Below are 15,429 nucleotides of genomic sequence, written 5' to 3' on the forward strand. Positions count from 1 at the left end.
GAATTCCAGAATCATCTCACACAGTAAGTAAGTGTTGGTACCCGTCACTCGCTCGCTCAGGTGGCATCGTTGATCATCGCCCGGCGTTTCTTTTCTACTCGATCTGTTTGCACGGCTCCTTTCATATTCACACGGAGGACAATTGTGCATTGAAATTAAAAAGCAGGAGAACATTTGAAGTTGAATGTATCAGCAGTAGAAGCGCAGTGCAGACCAACATGAAGACCACACAGACAATGGAGGAGGAGGAGGAGGAGGAAGGTCCCCGTTTAAGGAGGTCGTTTCTAAAGTGTTGTTTTTTTTCCTTTTACTGAGAACTCCAAAGTTCAGAGCTTCACTTTCGTGCCTGCTGATTATCATTATTTTGTAACGTAGTAAATGAATGTGGGCAGCACGGTGGCACAGTGGGTAGCGCTGCTGCCTCGCAGTAAGGAGACCCGTCTGGGTTCACTTCCCGGGTCCTCCCCGTGTCTGTGTAGGTTTCCTCCCGCAGTCCACAGACATGCAGGTCAGGTGCATTGGCGACCCTAAATGTGTGTGTGTGGTGTGTGTGTGTCCTGCGGTGGGCTGGCGCCCTGCCTGGGGTTTGTTTCCTGCCTTGTGCCTTGTGTTGGCTGGGATTGGCTCCAGCAGACCCCCGTGACCCTGTAGTTAGGATATAGCGGGTTGGATAATGGATGGACGGATGGATAAATTAATGTCATTAACAGAAGGTTCAAGAAATAATGTAAAAATAATTTCAAATATTTTGAACAATAGAATTCAATATAATTGAAGTGAGGCTACTCACAGTCATATTTAGTATGATGTTTTCTTAACGTAAAGTATGTTATGTATATGAATCATATATTCTGATCATTTAATAAATAGAAACTCGGATTCTCGCCTCGTGATTGGAGGACGGCCTCTTAATGTCATCTTTTAGCGTTCCAGGGCCAATCAGCGTTATAGTTCAGCAACGAAAGCGATGCGACAGAGGCAGAAAGCTGGGGGCGTGGCGTGGAAGGAGGGGGGCGTGGAAGGCCGAGTCTTCGACCTGCAGCCTGATAGAATCGGGGGGCAGACGTCCACCGAAAGTCGGGACCGACCGACCGACGCCGCCACACCGCAACGCCTCCTCGTCGTCTGGCCGCTTTCTCCGTTTTGCCACGCCGTGTGGCTTGTGCGTGAATGGCTTTACATTGGGCGCGTGTCAGACTCCGCGCGCGACCCCGCGGCTCACGTGTTCATTCGCAGTCGGGACGGAAGTGCCGCTTCTGGCCCCGCCCCCTGACGACCCAGTGTTGATAGCAACGCCACTAGCCGCCGCTGCCGCCACTGGCGAAGAGCTGAACGCCATGGGCTCGAAGGGAGACGGGGAGAGCGCGAGTGGACTGCGGGAGCAGCTGCGGCGACTGACCAACGAGAACGTGAGTGGGCACGTCAGGGCTTTCTTTTGGGGTGGGGGGAGCATGGAAGTTTGCCACCGAGCAGGAGGTTTGGTGCCCTGGTGGTGTGCTGCTCGTGTAGAGAGAAGATGGGACGGTCATTTAACAAGCTGGTCGAGAGTCCAGGGCGGATGGGGCGCCTCCATGTCCAGGTCCTCCTGTGTGTGTGTGTGTCACATGCCCGTCTCCTGCCAGCTTGCTTTCCTCACCTGGCACCTCCTTCTTCTCCTCTGCTCGACTGCTTTTGTCTTTCAGGTGCAGCTGCGGGACAAGAATGAGCGGCTCTTCAGCAAACTGGGGGAGCTGCAGGGCAAACTGGGCCAACTGGCGGGCTCCAAGACGGACTTGTCCTCTAAACTGGTGTTCAGCGAGGAGGAGAAACTGAAGGTAGGCAGGAGGACGTTTGTGGGCAAGCGGGTACAGCTGGCACTGCAGTGACGTGCCCCTGTTTTTGTGCTAGTCTCGAGTCATTACTGGGCTGACTGGGCCATGAGGCAAGTCCCGGGCTGGGGTCTCTTCCAGTCCCAGTTGAGTCCACTTTGGCCCCCTGAGGTCCACTCTGTCTGATTTGTGACCCCCTGTGGAGTGGCGCGCCCCCGCTGCAGCAGACTGACTTTGTTCTTGTGTTTGACTCCCAACCCCCCCCCCGTGCCCCCCCCACCAGATCTCCAAGGACCTCATTGAGATGCAAATCCACACCAATAAAATGAGGGAGCAGTACGAAGCGGAGGGCTTTGAGCTCAAGAACAAGGTGAGCCCCCAACTGACAGCTCCGTCTCAGCATGGCGTCTTGGCGGGCACCGTTGACCCCTCTGTATGCTGCGTCCACAGATACTGACCCTGGAGAACCGACTCGTGGAGCTGGAGACGCAGCGGGACAAACTGTACAGCGAGGCCGAGACCACCTGGGGGCGCCTGCACGCGGCCGAGAAGAACCAGAAGGAGCTGGCAGACGAGTACATCGTGCTGAAGAGCAACTACCTGGCGCTGTGCAAGGAGCACGAGAAGGAGGTGAGTGGGGGCGCCCATCGCGTGGCACTGAGGCTCTGCCATCTTGGTCCCCGGCGCACTGTGCTCATCTTACTGCTTGTTATATAGCGCCTTTCATGGGAAAGGGAGAAATTCAGCTAATACCAAGGGTTGGCATGGCAGAGTGGGCACCCACTGACAACACCTTGCCCAGTCTGAAACTGCTAACGACTCTTTGAGTCCACTTTGATACATTGTGTGTGTGTGGGCACTGACTCTCCTTGCAAATTAGTAACTGCTAGGCCACAGCAGGGACTTGGCACAAACTGGTGTTCATAACTGGCAATTACAATGCTAATGCAGAGGGACACTGCCAGCCTAAATACCATGTCTAATGTAAAGGGGCACACACTGAGTGCCCACTTGATAAGATCCAAACCACTGGTGAGGAGGACAACTGTGTGCACCCATCAGAGAGGGCAAGATGTAAAGTGGCATGGAGTGGCACAGGATGTCACTGTCAGATGTGGCCCACGTTAGATGGATGGAGGTGGCCATTTTTGGATGCCCCATTTCACGTGGCCAAATTCCTCATTGTGCTACTTGGGAAATAAATGCCAGCGTTGTGTGTGGAATGTGTCGTCTCTTCAGCTGCCTTTCCTTTCAGGTGACCAAGAATGACGAGTTGGGCTTGGAGCTCCTGAACTTGGCCAAGGCGCAGGATGCCCTTCTGAAGCAGCAGGAGGACCAGGCCAGGCAGCGCCAGGCATACTCAGAGGCCACCATGGAGCTGGAGCGGGTCAAGGCGCTGGTTGGCCGCCTGTCCGACAGGAAGATCAAGGTAGGCTCAGAGGTCAAGACCACCTGTCGTCTCCCCCCCATTGTGGGCCCACGCCAGCCAATCACCTCGGCCGTAGCTCAAAGGGGTCTCGTGATGGCACCTCACAGCTGTGGAGTTCAAGTCAGGAGGTCTGATGTCCACCATCGTAGGTTGTCATGTGGTGTCCAAGTGGGAGAAGCTTGAACCCGTGTTTCTGTGACCTTCTGTCCACAGCCTGAAGATCTGGTGGCATCTGAGCACGAGCGCAGGAAGCTGGAGAGGAGCGTAAGTGTGATGGACTGGACCCCCAGGAAAGGCGCTATAAAGGCTGCTGACCGACTGACTGGCGTGTGATGACCAATGTCTGGACATGGCGCCCAAGTCCAGGATGACGTGTGGTCAGACAAACCTTGAAAAGGGTCCACAGTGAGGACGGCCATGCAGGTCACGTGTGACATCAGCTGATCAGACACGCCGCAGTCTGAGGGGGTCAGGCGGCAATGGCCAGGCCATACTGGAGAAGAGCACACAATCAGTGGGGTGGGTGGCATGATGCCTCGACACCAGTAGGGGCAGCTGGCATCTGGGAGGTGTTGTGGTGCCTCGATGCACCAGCAGAGGGCGACTATTGCTCAGCATGGCCGCCTGTTGCTGCGATGCAGTGGTCATGGGTGTCACTGTCACGTGGCCTGCTACCACTGGTGATTGTCACTTGTGTTTCCTTTGTCCCCTGCAGCTGCTTGGAAATCAAGACGAGATCAAAGAGGAGCTGGAGAGGATGAAGAGGAGCCACGAAGGCCAGCAGCACAAGCTGGAAGAAAAAGTGTGAGTGAGGTGATGATGATGTCTGTCACAGTCTGACCATCAGTTGACCGCTCTGGACCTCTTGTCACCTCTTGCTACCCGAGTGTTCGGGATGCCAGTCCTTGGGTCAGGAGACCATGCCAGCCACTGACCTTTGGCTGGCGTCAGGTGCCCTGCTCCGTGATGAGTGACCTGTGGTCATTTTCTTTGTGCAGACGTCATCCTGTGCACACCCATCGTTCATGTCATCTAGTGGTGTGGGTCTTATCTTATGCCCACCTCAGTCCTGAGAACTCCGAGCTTGATGGATGGCAGGTGACTACGAGAGGATGCCAATGTGGACTAAATGCGCTCTTCTCATCCACAGGGTGACGATGGGCAGGGAGCTGCAGGAGACCAAGAGGGCCGTCCGGAACACCCAGCACAAGCTGGCAGAGCAGTCTGCGGTAAGCCGGGCATTCGTGGCACAACAAGGACACACACACACAGGGCGAGGCAGAGGGCATCAGCATAGGTAGTGCCAGCACACAGCTGATTGGGCATCAGGAGTCGTCGTGTGTCACATAAGATGCCAGTCTGCCCCACTGACTCCTGCTCTGTCCACCTCAGGCCCTTCTGAGCTCCCAGGGCCAGCTGAAGGAGGTGGAGGCCGACAACTCGAGGCTGCAGCTTCAGCTCAAGGAGCTCAACGAGGAGTACCGCGCCCGGCTCGTCCGCTACATTCAGGACCTGGCGGTGAGTGTGCCCGCCCGGCCAGAGAGCAGAGCGCCCAGTGTGCCAGGCTCCTTGACACGCGTGCCGTCTCCCCGCAGGAGTACGTGGACGGCTGCACAGCTGAAGCGGGTGGCCGGACGCCAGCGGTGCCCCTCGAGCGCACCAGGATGAAGAGCTTCGTGGACAACATGCTGCAGGACGTCAAGGCCTCCTACCGGTCCCGAGAGGAGCAGCTCGCCAACGCGGCACGCGGGTACAAGAAGAGGCTACAGCACCTGCTCAAGGTGCACGAGAGGCTGCTGGTTGCTTACAGGTGGGCACAGGGTGGCATGGCAGCAGGGCTGGGTGGCATCCCGACCCCCCCTCACCTATCTGTTCTTCTGTGCCCCTCCCAGAATGCAGCGGGAGCAGATCCTGTCGGTGGGCGAGCGCGGCCTGGACCCCGGCCCCCCAGAGTCGCACTTCGGCGTTCCCGACAACGAGCTGGAGAGCGAGATGAGCCGCGAGCTGCAGAGGCTGCGGGAGGACAAGGCGCGGCTGGAGGCGCAGCTGCAGGAGCAGGTATGGGGTGGTGCCCCCTGCTGGCACCCTCTGGGCAGTCGGCGCAGTCTGAGTGTGTGTGTGTATGAGCCCCCCCCTGTAATTGTGGTGACACCTGCATCCGCAGCAGTGCCACATCAAAGAATCGCTATCACCGGGTCTCATTTCACTGGAACCTCAGACTGTGCCCACTGTGTCTGTCTGTAACTCACACCATTGCTGATGTAAGGCGCTATATAGTGAATCTGATTTTCAGTGCAAGATAACTGCAAATGAGTTAAAGAAGGCTGGGTGGGCACAGACGCCACAAAGCGAGTGCCCATGTGAAAGTGACCCAGCGTCTCCTCTTTGTGTCTTTCAGAAGCGCAGCGTGGACTACCTCGACCCCACCGTCTCCTCACAGCAGTAAGTACCAGGGGAGTGGCATGTGACCCAATTAGTGTGCCCTGGCAGTCCCCCTCAGGACATGTAATTCGTGGAGTGGCACTCGAGGCACAAAGTGGGCAGTGCCAGGGGGCACACCTTCCGAGGGTGCGTTCTGATCCAAGAGTGGACGTCCATTTGGTCTTCCCCCAGGTGCCTGTGTACCACCTTAACGCTTTTGAAACCATCTTTAGTCTGGTGTGCCCCCAAAGGTGGGCAGTGGCACACAGTTACTGCAGAAACTCAAAACTGACCCTGTGAGGAGTGAGCACTGGGCACGTTGTGCCGTCCACTCTGGTATGATACGCCTGGTAGGCCAAAGGTCTGCCGCCACAACACACAGCAAGTGACCGGTGGCCTCATTTGAGATCCCCTCTGCTCCTCCCAGGTCACCTGCCAACGTGGGGAAAATCTCGGAAGACGGCTGGGCGGACATCAGGAAGCAGCTGCGTGAATTCACCCACTCGACACAGGTAAGCTGTGCCCTGCATCCTCAGCCCGTCCTCTGATGGCCATGCCAACTGAGCCCCCTTGTGGCTGCTGGGAATGTGTCATCGGGTGGTGAGTGATGGTGACCAAAACACAGAAAGAGGAAATGGGTGGGGGTCAGCCTGTGCCAGCGAGCAACTCGGGGCTCCATCTCAAAGCTGCCAGGCTGCTCGCTCCATGCCTACCTGTACCTGTGGCATGGCCAACTGTGAATGACAGTGCCCATAAAAATAAAAACAAATTAAGAATAAAAATCAAATGTAAATAAGCACCTTATGGGTGGCCGTCAGGAGGCCTGCCAGGCTTGCCCATGTGCCATCAGACATGAGCCTTTGCCTCCCACCCAACATTTACTTGCCATGCTTTTGTGTCCCAGTGACCCTCAAACCCGGTTGTGGGACAGGGCAGAAATGAAGCCCAGTGCCGCCTGCGGGCCTTCACAGACTGGCACCTCATGTGCCACCCTCACGCCGCTCTGCATGTGCCTTGCAGGAGGACCTCGAGAGGGAGCGCGCCCAGCTGCTGACACGGGCCATGGTGGCAGAGGAGCAGCTCTCGGAGCTCCAGGACTACGTGGACAAGCACCTGGCAAGGTAGGTGGGCCAAAGGACTCGCTAACTGCTTGGTCTTCTTGAGACTCTGACAGTACTGATTGGCAGATGCCAGTCATTCTTAAGGGTCTAAGGGTTTGTCCTGGCACACCACCAGAGCATCCCCAACAGACACGAGTGCTATTGCACCAGGGTGGCACTGTGTGCACTCTCTCAGCTGGTAAAGCCTGGGGTGCCCACCTGTCACATTTGAGTCAGTGCCAAGCACTGGATTCTTGCCACCCTTTTTGTTCAAGTCAGTGTGTTGGGAGCCCTGAAGGGACACTTTGGAGTGACATGCAGGTGGGACAATGCCTTCTGTGGACGAGGGGACAAAAACAGGAGGCCACAGCAGAAAGGGTGACGGTGACGGAAATGGAATGCAACGGAGGGGAACTTTGGGTGCCCATGCCAGTCAGGTACTATTTGGAGTCCTGAGGGGCATCAGGCACACCACACTGGTCAAAGGGCATAAGAGACAGTTGAGAATGACATCATCAAGGTCACAGCTCGGTGAAGGGCAATTAGGGACAAAGGTAACAGTCACAGCCCGACTTGGCCAACCTGCGGTGGGTGGCACAGTTGGCACTGTCACACGGAGCTCAGACTTGTTCTCTTGTATCCACTCGGGTCCTCATGGACAGACCCCTCTGCCGAGTGGCTCTGTATGAGCAGGCAGCTGGCGTCCATGTGGGCATTGTTTCCTCCCTCTGACTTTTCTTTGTGATTTGCCCCTCAGGTACAAGCAGGAGATCATCAGACTGAGGAGACTCTTGGGCACAGAAGCGGGCCGCGCTTTCAGTGCCGATGCCCCCGACGTCCGCCATCTACGCCACTCCAGAAGAAATGGCAGTTACGAACTGTGAAAGGCAGCCGTAATGGAGGGTTGAAAGGGAGGGGAGACGGGCAGAAGACAACAGGACTGGCACTGCCAGGAGAGCCACATTTGTCGCCGTGTGCCCAGTCTTAGGGAGTGTCCTGAGGCTTCATGATGGACACGAGTGCTTAATGGACATGTTGCTTTAATTTTTTAGAGCGCCTTTCCATGGAGCTACACAGGCAGCCTTGTGCTTAAGAGCCCAGTGTCCTGGCCAGTAGGGGGCATCACTGTGTGCCAATAAAGGGGGTACTTGGGTTAAATCTCAACTCTGTGTGGAGTTTGCATGTTCTCCTAGTGCCCATACTTGACTCTCTGGCGGATCTTCTTCCCACTTCACTGGCCAGCTGCTTGGGTGCCCCCTACATGGATGGATGCCCAGCAGGTCATGCTGGGGTATGTGGGCACACGGGCAAGCTTCATGCCTCCTGCCAGTGGAGGTACATTAGAGCTTCAACTTCACGTCAGCTGGCGGCTCGCTTTCTTGTCCAAGTACACTCAAGACCTGCCACTAGGGGGTGCCAGAGGCCCACTTTCAACATCTCAGAGGTGGCAGTGTGCCAGTCTGTTCAGTTTACATCCTCAGGATGAGTGAGTGACCTACGACCACGCCTTCTGTTTAGGTGCCAGCTTCAACGCGCCTCAGCTGACTCCGCAACGCTTGGTGGGCCCTCGTTTCTCCCAGATTCCTTCACTCTGACTGGCACCATGGTGTACGTGTGTGGGTAATGTGTGCCCTTTTCAAAAATCCACCAGGCCCCCATGAAGAGCTGCCACTTGACAGGTGAGTGGCACTCTTGGATAGAAAGAGGAGCAAAATACAAGAAGCAGTGGGCACACTAATAAAACCTGTGCAGCTTTACTAAAAGTCTTTAAAAAATTAAAAAGTGGGTTCGGCACAGGGTGACCAGTAGATAGCCCCATGCCAGCTGTCACAAAGGGCAGTAGGCACTCTGAAAGCACAGAACTCTGCCTCCAGTGCCAGCTAATGAAGGAAGCACTGGCAATGGTGTCCTGGTAGCCCTCACAGTAGTGGGTAAGGCTGGCACACCCCACGGCTCTACACCTTGGTGCCTCCACTCCGCCGGTCCTTTTCACACCTCAGCACCCTGATGTCATATGCCCAGGTCTTGTCAATGCCTTCCCCTCTGGTGCCAATAGGAGTCCATTCTGGGAATGGGAATCGGCCTGCCACGACCAGGGCATCCTCGGGCAGCTCGGACAGCAGCTTCTCCTGCAGCAGAGGCAGCTACGTGTGGGCGAGAGAGAAACAGGACAGCAGGTCACCTTCCCACGTCAGGCCAGTTTGAGCAGGCTAACCAGCTGGCTGGGAGCACAGGGGGCACAGACATGACAGGCCTTTACAGTGGTCCAAGTGCCAATGTGGGTAGAGAGCTGCCAGGATGGCACTAAGGAGGTACCAGGGTCAAGTAAAGGTTGGGAACTGCAGAGTGCCGGGTGGCAGCAGAGGGACTGGTGGGTGAAAGGCGCTATACAGCAGGCAGACCTTCATTTGTTCCCTGGAGGAAGTTTGGCTTTTTACAGAAGTTCAACAAACAAACAAACAAACAAACAAATAAACAAATAAATAAATATTATTAAATTATGACAAACAACAAACCTCCGTGCCACAAATTAGAGGGCAGGGGGCCAATAAAATATGAGTGGGGTGAAGAGGCCTCTGGGGACACCGTGGGGGGGGATATGTAGACCCAAGTGTTTCGGGGGGCACTCATGACTCCAGCCGCCCGCTGAGCGCGGGGTCAACAGGTGAGTGACCAAGGGTCACCTGGCTGGCTAGACTGGAGAGAGAGCGCGGGTAGCGGGCAGCGGGTTGTGTGTGGTCAGGAGGGCAGACGACTCAACAGACCGGGGGGTCCTGAGGCTCGGGCACCAGTGCGGGTTCTGCCTGCTCATCATCAGACACGCTCATGTCCTCCCTTTGATCATCCCCCCTCATGTGTGGTGCTGCTGTGCTTACATGCCTTGGTGCCCCCATCCCAAATAAAGGTGGGCTTACTCACCACGCTGGGTGCCAAGAAGACAGTCACATTGCTGCAGTCTGCCAGGCTGACCTACACAGAGAGAGAGAGGGGGGCATGAAAGATGTGCCTGGGTGGTCCGGCGGGTTGAGGCACCGGGCTGCAGAGCATAAACCTGCCCCTTCTGTCCTACAGTGCCAGGATGCACCTTTGGGTGGTCCATGTTCTACAAAGGTCCCTCCATCCATTTCTAGACCCCCTTAATCCATGGTAAGAGTTTCGAGGACTAAGGAAAGGCGCAATATAAGAGGAAGTCGTGCCAGCACCAGGCCTGCCACTCACCTTCCACAAGTCCTCCCGCCGGTACATGACATTCCCAGAATACCCTGCTCTCCAAGCATAGAAGGCAGCCAGGCGAAGGAGCCACGGGTTCAACTCGTAGCCAACTGCTGGCCGGAAACCTTGTCTGCAGGCCTCGAGCACCTGTTGGCAGAAGGAGACCAGTGAGTGGCACTCAGAAGTCTCGAGGGCACTGCAGGTTATGAGACTTGATAAGAGGGAGGGGCACAGCAGTTAGCACTGGCACCATTAGAATCCCAGATTCAAATCCCATGCCCAGTCACCACCTGTCTGGACTCTGCATGTTCTCATGGTGCTCATCTGGGAACCCCTCACCCCTCCAAAGATGATTCTTCCTTTGATGCCACGTATGTCCTTTGATGGATGGGCACCTCTCTGCCCCCATGTGACCCCGACAATATGATAGAGGAAGTGGACGGGTGCCCTCGAGATGCTGGTTTAAACGCACACCCTGACCCTGCGTTTGAGAGCAGTGCCCTCTGGGGGACAACTGCGGGTATTACAAGTAGAGAGCCCCACAGAGTGAGGGGGAGTGACAGGTGACGCTTTATTTAAGGGCCGCGTGCCACACGGGTGGTATAATGCGATGATAAACGTGTAGGAGCCACTGCATGTCTGACAGCTCCACACTGGCATTATCTGGGCTAGGAGGGTACCTCAGGTAGAGCATGAGGGGAGAGAGATGCCACCCAATGTGCCACCATGACTACAAGACCACCCTATCCAAGCTCACCAGGTGTCTCCAACCCTTCAATTTCCAATGCACAATGGGTGTTCTCACCTCAGCGCCCAGACTGGTGTCTAGTTGCCCATTTCAGATACCCAAGGGTCCACGTGCCTCAGCTGTTCTCAGCCATGTTGCTGTTTGCCCGATGCTCACCTGCTATAGGCAGTAACCCCTGAAGGACTCATGGCTGCGCTCTCAGGCAGAGCCGCAGGACCCCTGGCACAAGTTCAATACTCACAATGCGCCCGTCTCCAGAGCCCAGGTCCACCAGCTTCCCAGAACGCCCCTGCAGGAGGCCCATCACATTGTCCACCTGTGCCAGGCTGGCAGGAAGGTAAGGGACCTATAGTGACAATACCAAGATGTCATTAATGCTGCCCACCACAGCACACCCAAGTCTGCGCCAATAACTTTGGCACAAAGCGGCGGTGCCCAATGTGGTGGGCATGTAGTAGTCATGCATTTGTAAGAAAGTGGGCAGCAGACAGGCCCACCTCCGGGAGAATAACCCATCCTGTGCCAAGTAAAGAGGCAGCCAAAGGCAGGCATTGGTACACCTGAGAGAGGCAGAAGCCTGGGTATCATCCTGCATGCCAACGTGTCTTCCCACAAACTCAGGCTAGAAGTGACCACATGTCCACCATAAGGAGCTATAAAGAGGACCTTCAGCTGCAGGCCATCCAGACAAAGATGGTACCCAGTCTGTGTCTCCGAGCACCCTGGCATCTGTCTCAGCTGCATTGTGTTAAGCCACGCCATAGGGGACAGATCCTGTGGTGCGCCTGTGAGGTGGCACGACACTGCCAGCATGGTGGCCAATTCAACAATGCCAGCAGTTGTGTTAAACAAAGGAGGCACCCCAGCCTGGCACACAAGTGAACCACGCAGTCTTCTCACCCAGACACCAGCTACTGGAGCACAGCACCCCCTGGAGCGGGTACACTGACTGCGCATGGCTCCAGGCTATTCTGACCCACCAGTAATCCTCACCTGCAACTTCAAGGGCACCCGTCGAAATCCAGGCATCAGGAATCCTGCCCACATGACGTAGGCAGCAAACCCCGTGCCTGCCGCAATCTGCAGCAGGCCCCAGCCACCCAGGCTCTTCTCCTTGAGTGGCACCATCAGGTCGTCCGGCTCATCCGGGTCCATTGCTGGCTGGTAAAGAGACAAATGACAGTCTTGATTATTGAGGTTGGCATAGCCATGCCTAGAAAGAGTGGTAGGGAAATGGCTGTGCCATGTGAAATGGGCAGAAGTAACCTTCTGAGTTCCTCTTTTTTGTCCTTTGCACTTGACTTATTCAGGTTTTGCCAATGCCCAGTAGGTGAACCAGGAATCTGAGTGGCAAGCAAAGCCCACAGCGCCACCAGGCAAATGCAGTGCCATTTTATAGACCAACTGCACTGAAGCCATCAACAAGGTGCCAAGACAGGGCACCCAAACGTAACAACCACAAATTTTCAAAAACCAAACGTAAAGAGACACTCCGGATGCCAACACTCAGTTCTTGCTTTTCTCGGTGTGCCCGCCTGTGACAGGAGGCTGGGCAGGCAGAGACGGGTTGGCGCCTGACGTGGGGCTCAACTCATGGATCCGTTTGTTGCCTCCACTGGACGGTTAGCTTGGTGGCATCGTGTGTTTGTGCCCCCCGGCTTATCTTGACTTTCTGGTTTGTCGTTTATGGTGGGGTTTGGGGTTCGGACCCCTGGCTTTCTTGTTGTCGTTCATCGCCTTCTGTTGGTTGTGCTATTGTTCTCGTCGTTCATTGTTTGTTTAATTGTGCTTTATCTGGTTATTATTTAATATCGCTGTGTCCCCTCATGCTTCTTCTTGTAATTTGTGGGCAGACCCCCAAAAGGCGGGGTCCGGGTGGATCTTGGTGGGTCTTGCCAGCGTTTCTTGGCTTACTCTCGAGGATTTCATTTGGGTCTCATTTACATGGCATTGCCAGTCCTTGGTGAAGACTTGTTGTGGTCCTGCTCTGTACAAGCCAGGGGTCGCAGTGATCCTCTCCCTTGAGGGGACTCGGCGTGTGTTTTAGGGCATCATATGCCACATTTCTTGGACCTTTCAGAGTGACGTGCACTGGGGCCCAGTGTTGGCTCAAGTGGAAGTGAGGCCGCCTTTTTGGGCACCTCCTCTGGGCAGGCTGGTGGGATTCTGGCCAGCTCGCCATATTGCGAGTGGCGCTGACTTATCGTGTTGACTGGGCAACACAGTGAATGTGGCATCTATCTATATATGTCTATGAGTTTGAACCTCACGGGCGGCACCGAAGCTCGTCTGTCTGAGGTCTCGGGTCCTGTTGGACTGCTGCCGCCATTGAAGGGCCAAGCAGCGTGTCTCCGCCACCGAGACCGACAAGTGCACCCCCCTCCCCCGTCACGGTCTTGCTTTATCGCATCCGTGAAGGTCGCCGGCGGGGAGTCTGCTCGGGGGACACTCAGGGGCTGCTGGCTGTAAAGCTCGGCGCCTCGCGTCCACGGTAACGTTTTATTCTCCAAATTTCCAACCGCACGAGGTGTGTTTGTGTCTTTTTATTGACGTCTTTCTTTTTTTCGTTGGCCTTTTTGTTTCTCGGCATTCCCTCCGCTCCCGTCAAACGCCCTAATACAACGGAGACGGACACTGACCTGCTGCCCACGGGCGGCTGTGCGTCGTTTAATCAGGTCCGTGCAGGCGCACTTCTTCTCGTTCCGCCTGCCGGCAGCCTCGGTGTTCGCGCAGGCGCACACGCGCGCTTTGTGGTGCGCCTGCGCGGCCGAAAGGAGACCGAGGAAGTTCGAACGCGAGTCGAGTAAGGAGACGCGTTGGAATGCACGGATGGTGGGCGTGAGACGCGCGCTCGAGGCCCACCGTTCGTTTTAAACTCCTCTGCATTGCAGCAGAGCAAATGGCAGCAGGGGGTCCCCACCTTTCACCCACGTCTCTCATTCCTCTACCGCTGTTTGGACCCAGTAAGACCTCGGTGTGGGTCAGTGGTGGACTGAGCAGCCTTGTTGGGAAGGTGCCTGTGTGAGACTGGGCTGGGTGGGCACAGTGCAGGATTTGAGCTGCCAGCACCCTGATGATCCCCTGTGACATTCCAGCTGCCTGTGATGTGTCATAAATAAACGGTAAAGCAGTGAGAGCTCAAAACAGGCCGATGTGGGCCTGTATGCCCTGCAGTGCCCTGGTGCCAGGTGTGTGCCTGTGCTTCTGGGTTAAGTTTCACTCCTATAAAGAAATGGTGCCAAGCTACTTGAGAACATGAAAGGACCGTCACCATCAAGCCCACCTCACTGCTCCATCAGTCGCCTTCTCCAGTGGTCTGTGGCGGCCCCGAACCAGAGACCCTGAGATGGACTGGCACCCTGTCCGGGTCTGCCCCACAGCTCTGAGCCAGTTTAAGTCGGTTTGAAAATCGCCGGATGGCCGCTTCTGGTTACCGCAGTGCCCTGGATAGATGCCATGGAGCTCCTTTCTTTTACTGCCTCAATAGAGGACTGCAAGTTGGCACAGGTTTGGCACATATTTATATTGGAATTGATCTGCATGGCATTAGCTCTGCGCCTGGCACTTGCCCACTCAGCAGGGTCTCAGCTGGGCCAGCATGCCCCTCCAGGCTGATCTCTGAATGGGTGCGCCCTCTTCTTCATGCCCGTGGGCCTTTACTCACCTCCTCTCCAGATGCATTCTGATACCCTAACCATACCCCAAGTCACTTGTGGCATCAGAGGATACCAATGAAGTCCTGGTACCACCTAGGCTGAAATCCAACTCTTGGCTCATGACTCACCTGTGTCCCTGAGCTGCCCAGCTGATGCCACTAGGCACTGATGCTATGCCAACACATGCCATTAGGTTGAATTGCCACCTGCTGGCTTCTGTAGTGGCACCTCCCTGCAGGTTTAATGTGCCCGCTCCACTTTCCTAAGGCCACTGAAGAAGCCGGCCTTTGCCATGATAACATTGGCTGTTCTGCTTGTAAAGTGCCAGGAGTGTGAATGGCACTATATAAAATAAGGCCGATTGACCGAGGAGGTGGGCACACGTCACTGTGGCCTTTAGACTGGCCCGCTTCGCCTCGCGCACAGCTGTAGGGGGCCATCTCCTAGCGGGGACCGTCTTTTTTAATTAGCCTTTCATGCCAGGATCAACAGAATGAAAACCTTGGAATGCCGTTGCTCTGGTAACCTCGTGGCAGCCGTGCGGAGGGGCCGGGGGTGCAGACCCGAGAGCGGATGATTACAATTCACTGGGAAGAGACGTGCCAGGCCATGAGAGCTTCAGGGTCCTAAACACCCAGTTAAGTGTTTAGGAAACCTGCCTGGAATGTGGAGTGTTGCATCCACGATGGGCACAGCCTGACAGGGCGAGAGCGCCGCGTACTGCCCAAGCGGGCACGCCCTTCTTTTCCCCTAGATGCTGTGTGCTGTTAATGTACGATGAACATTTGAGCGCAGGGTTTTGTTTTTATGAGTTTGCCTACCCTTGTGTGAATGTGTGCCCGTGAACAAGAAACTGGGCATCCTTGTTGGCACCGGAAAATGCTAAAAGAGTGCAGGTTTCTCTTCCTGTGCAGTGCTGCCAGTTTGGCAATGTGTTACTGCTGAAGTCCGCATTTGTGCTGGGAATGTCACCTGATGGTCACACGTGTCTGTCTCTCTGCAGATGACGGTGGCACAGCTGGTAGCACTGCCACCTTATGGGCTTCCGCATCCT

The 15,429-nt window shown here is 55.6% G+C and overlaps 3 protein-coding genes across 3 annotated transcripts in view; 2 read left to right on the forward strand and 1 right to left on the reverse strand.

The window, feature by feature from the left end:
• mrps34 (mitochondrial ribosomal protein S34) overlaps positions 1-15,429 on the forward strand; it is a 149,371-nt gene that overhangs the window by 105,224 nt on the left and 28,718 nt on the right. The window lies entirely within an intron of this gene.
• On the forward strand, positions 1,126-7,922 carry ccdc78 (coiled-coil domain containing 78). Its single transcript, XM_051934031.1, has 15 exons — positions 1,126-1,409; positions 1,683-1,814; positions 2,092-2,178; positions 2,259-2,438; positions 3,064-3,237; positions 3,451-3,501; positions 3,953-4,041; positions 4,388-4,466; positions 4,630-4,755; positions 4,833-5,047; positions 5,130-5,295; positions 5,636-5,679; positions 6,086-6,170; positions 6,679-6,779; positions 7,516-7,922. The coding sequence occupies exons 1-15, from the start codon at positions 1,338-1,340 to the stop codon at positions 7,640-7,642; spliced, it is 1,728 nt and encodes a 575-aa protein (XP_051789991.1). The 5' UTR covers positions 1,126-1,337; the 3' UTR covers positions 7,643-7,922.
• Positions 8,497-13,467, reverse strand: antkmt (adenine nucleotide translocase lysine methyltransferase). Its single transcript, XM_028813965.2, has 6 exons — positions 13,359-13,467; positions 11,713-11,880; positions 10,961-11,065; positions 9,978-10,118; positions 9,678-9,728; positions 8,497-8,902 (listed from the first exon to the last, which is right to left on the reverse strand). The coding sequence occupies exons 2-6, from the start codon at positions 11,872-11,874 to the stop codon at positions 8,714-8,716; spliced, it is 648 nt and encodes a 215-aa protein (XP_028669798.1). The 5' UTR covers positions 11,875-11,880; positions 13,359-13,467; the 3' UTR covers positions 8,497-8,713.

This window comes from Erpetoichthys calabaricus, chromosome 11 (genome assembly GCF_900747795.2).
Source record: "Erpetoichthys calabaricus chromosome 11, fErpCal1.3, whole genome shotgun sequence".
NCBI classification, from domain to species: Eukaryota; Metazoa; Chordata; class Cladistia; order Polypteriformes; family Polypteridae; genus Erpetoichthys; species Erpetoichthys calabaricus.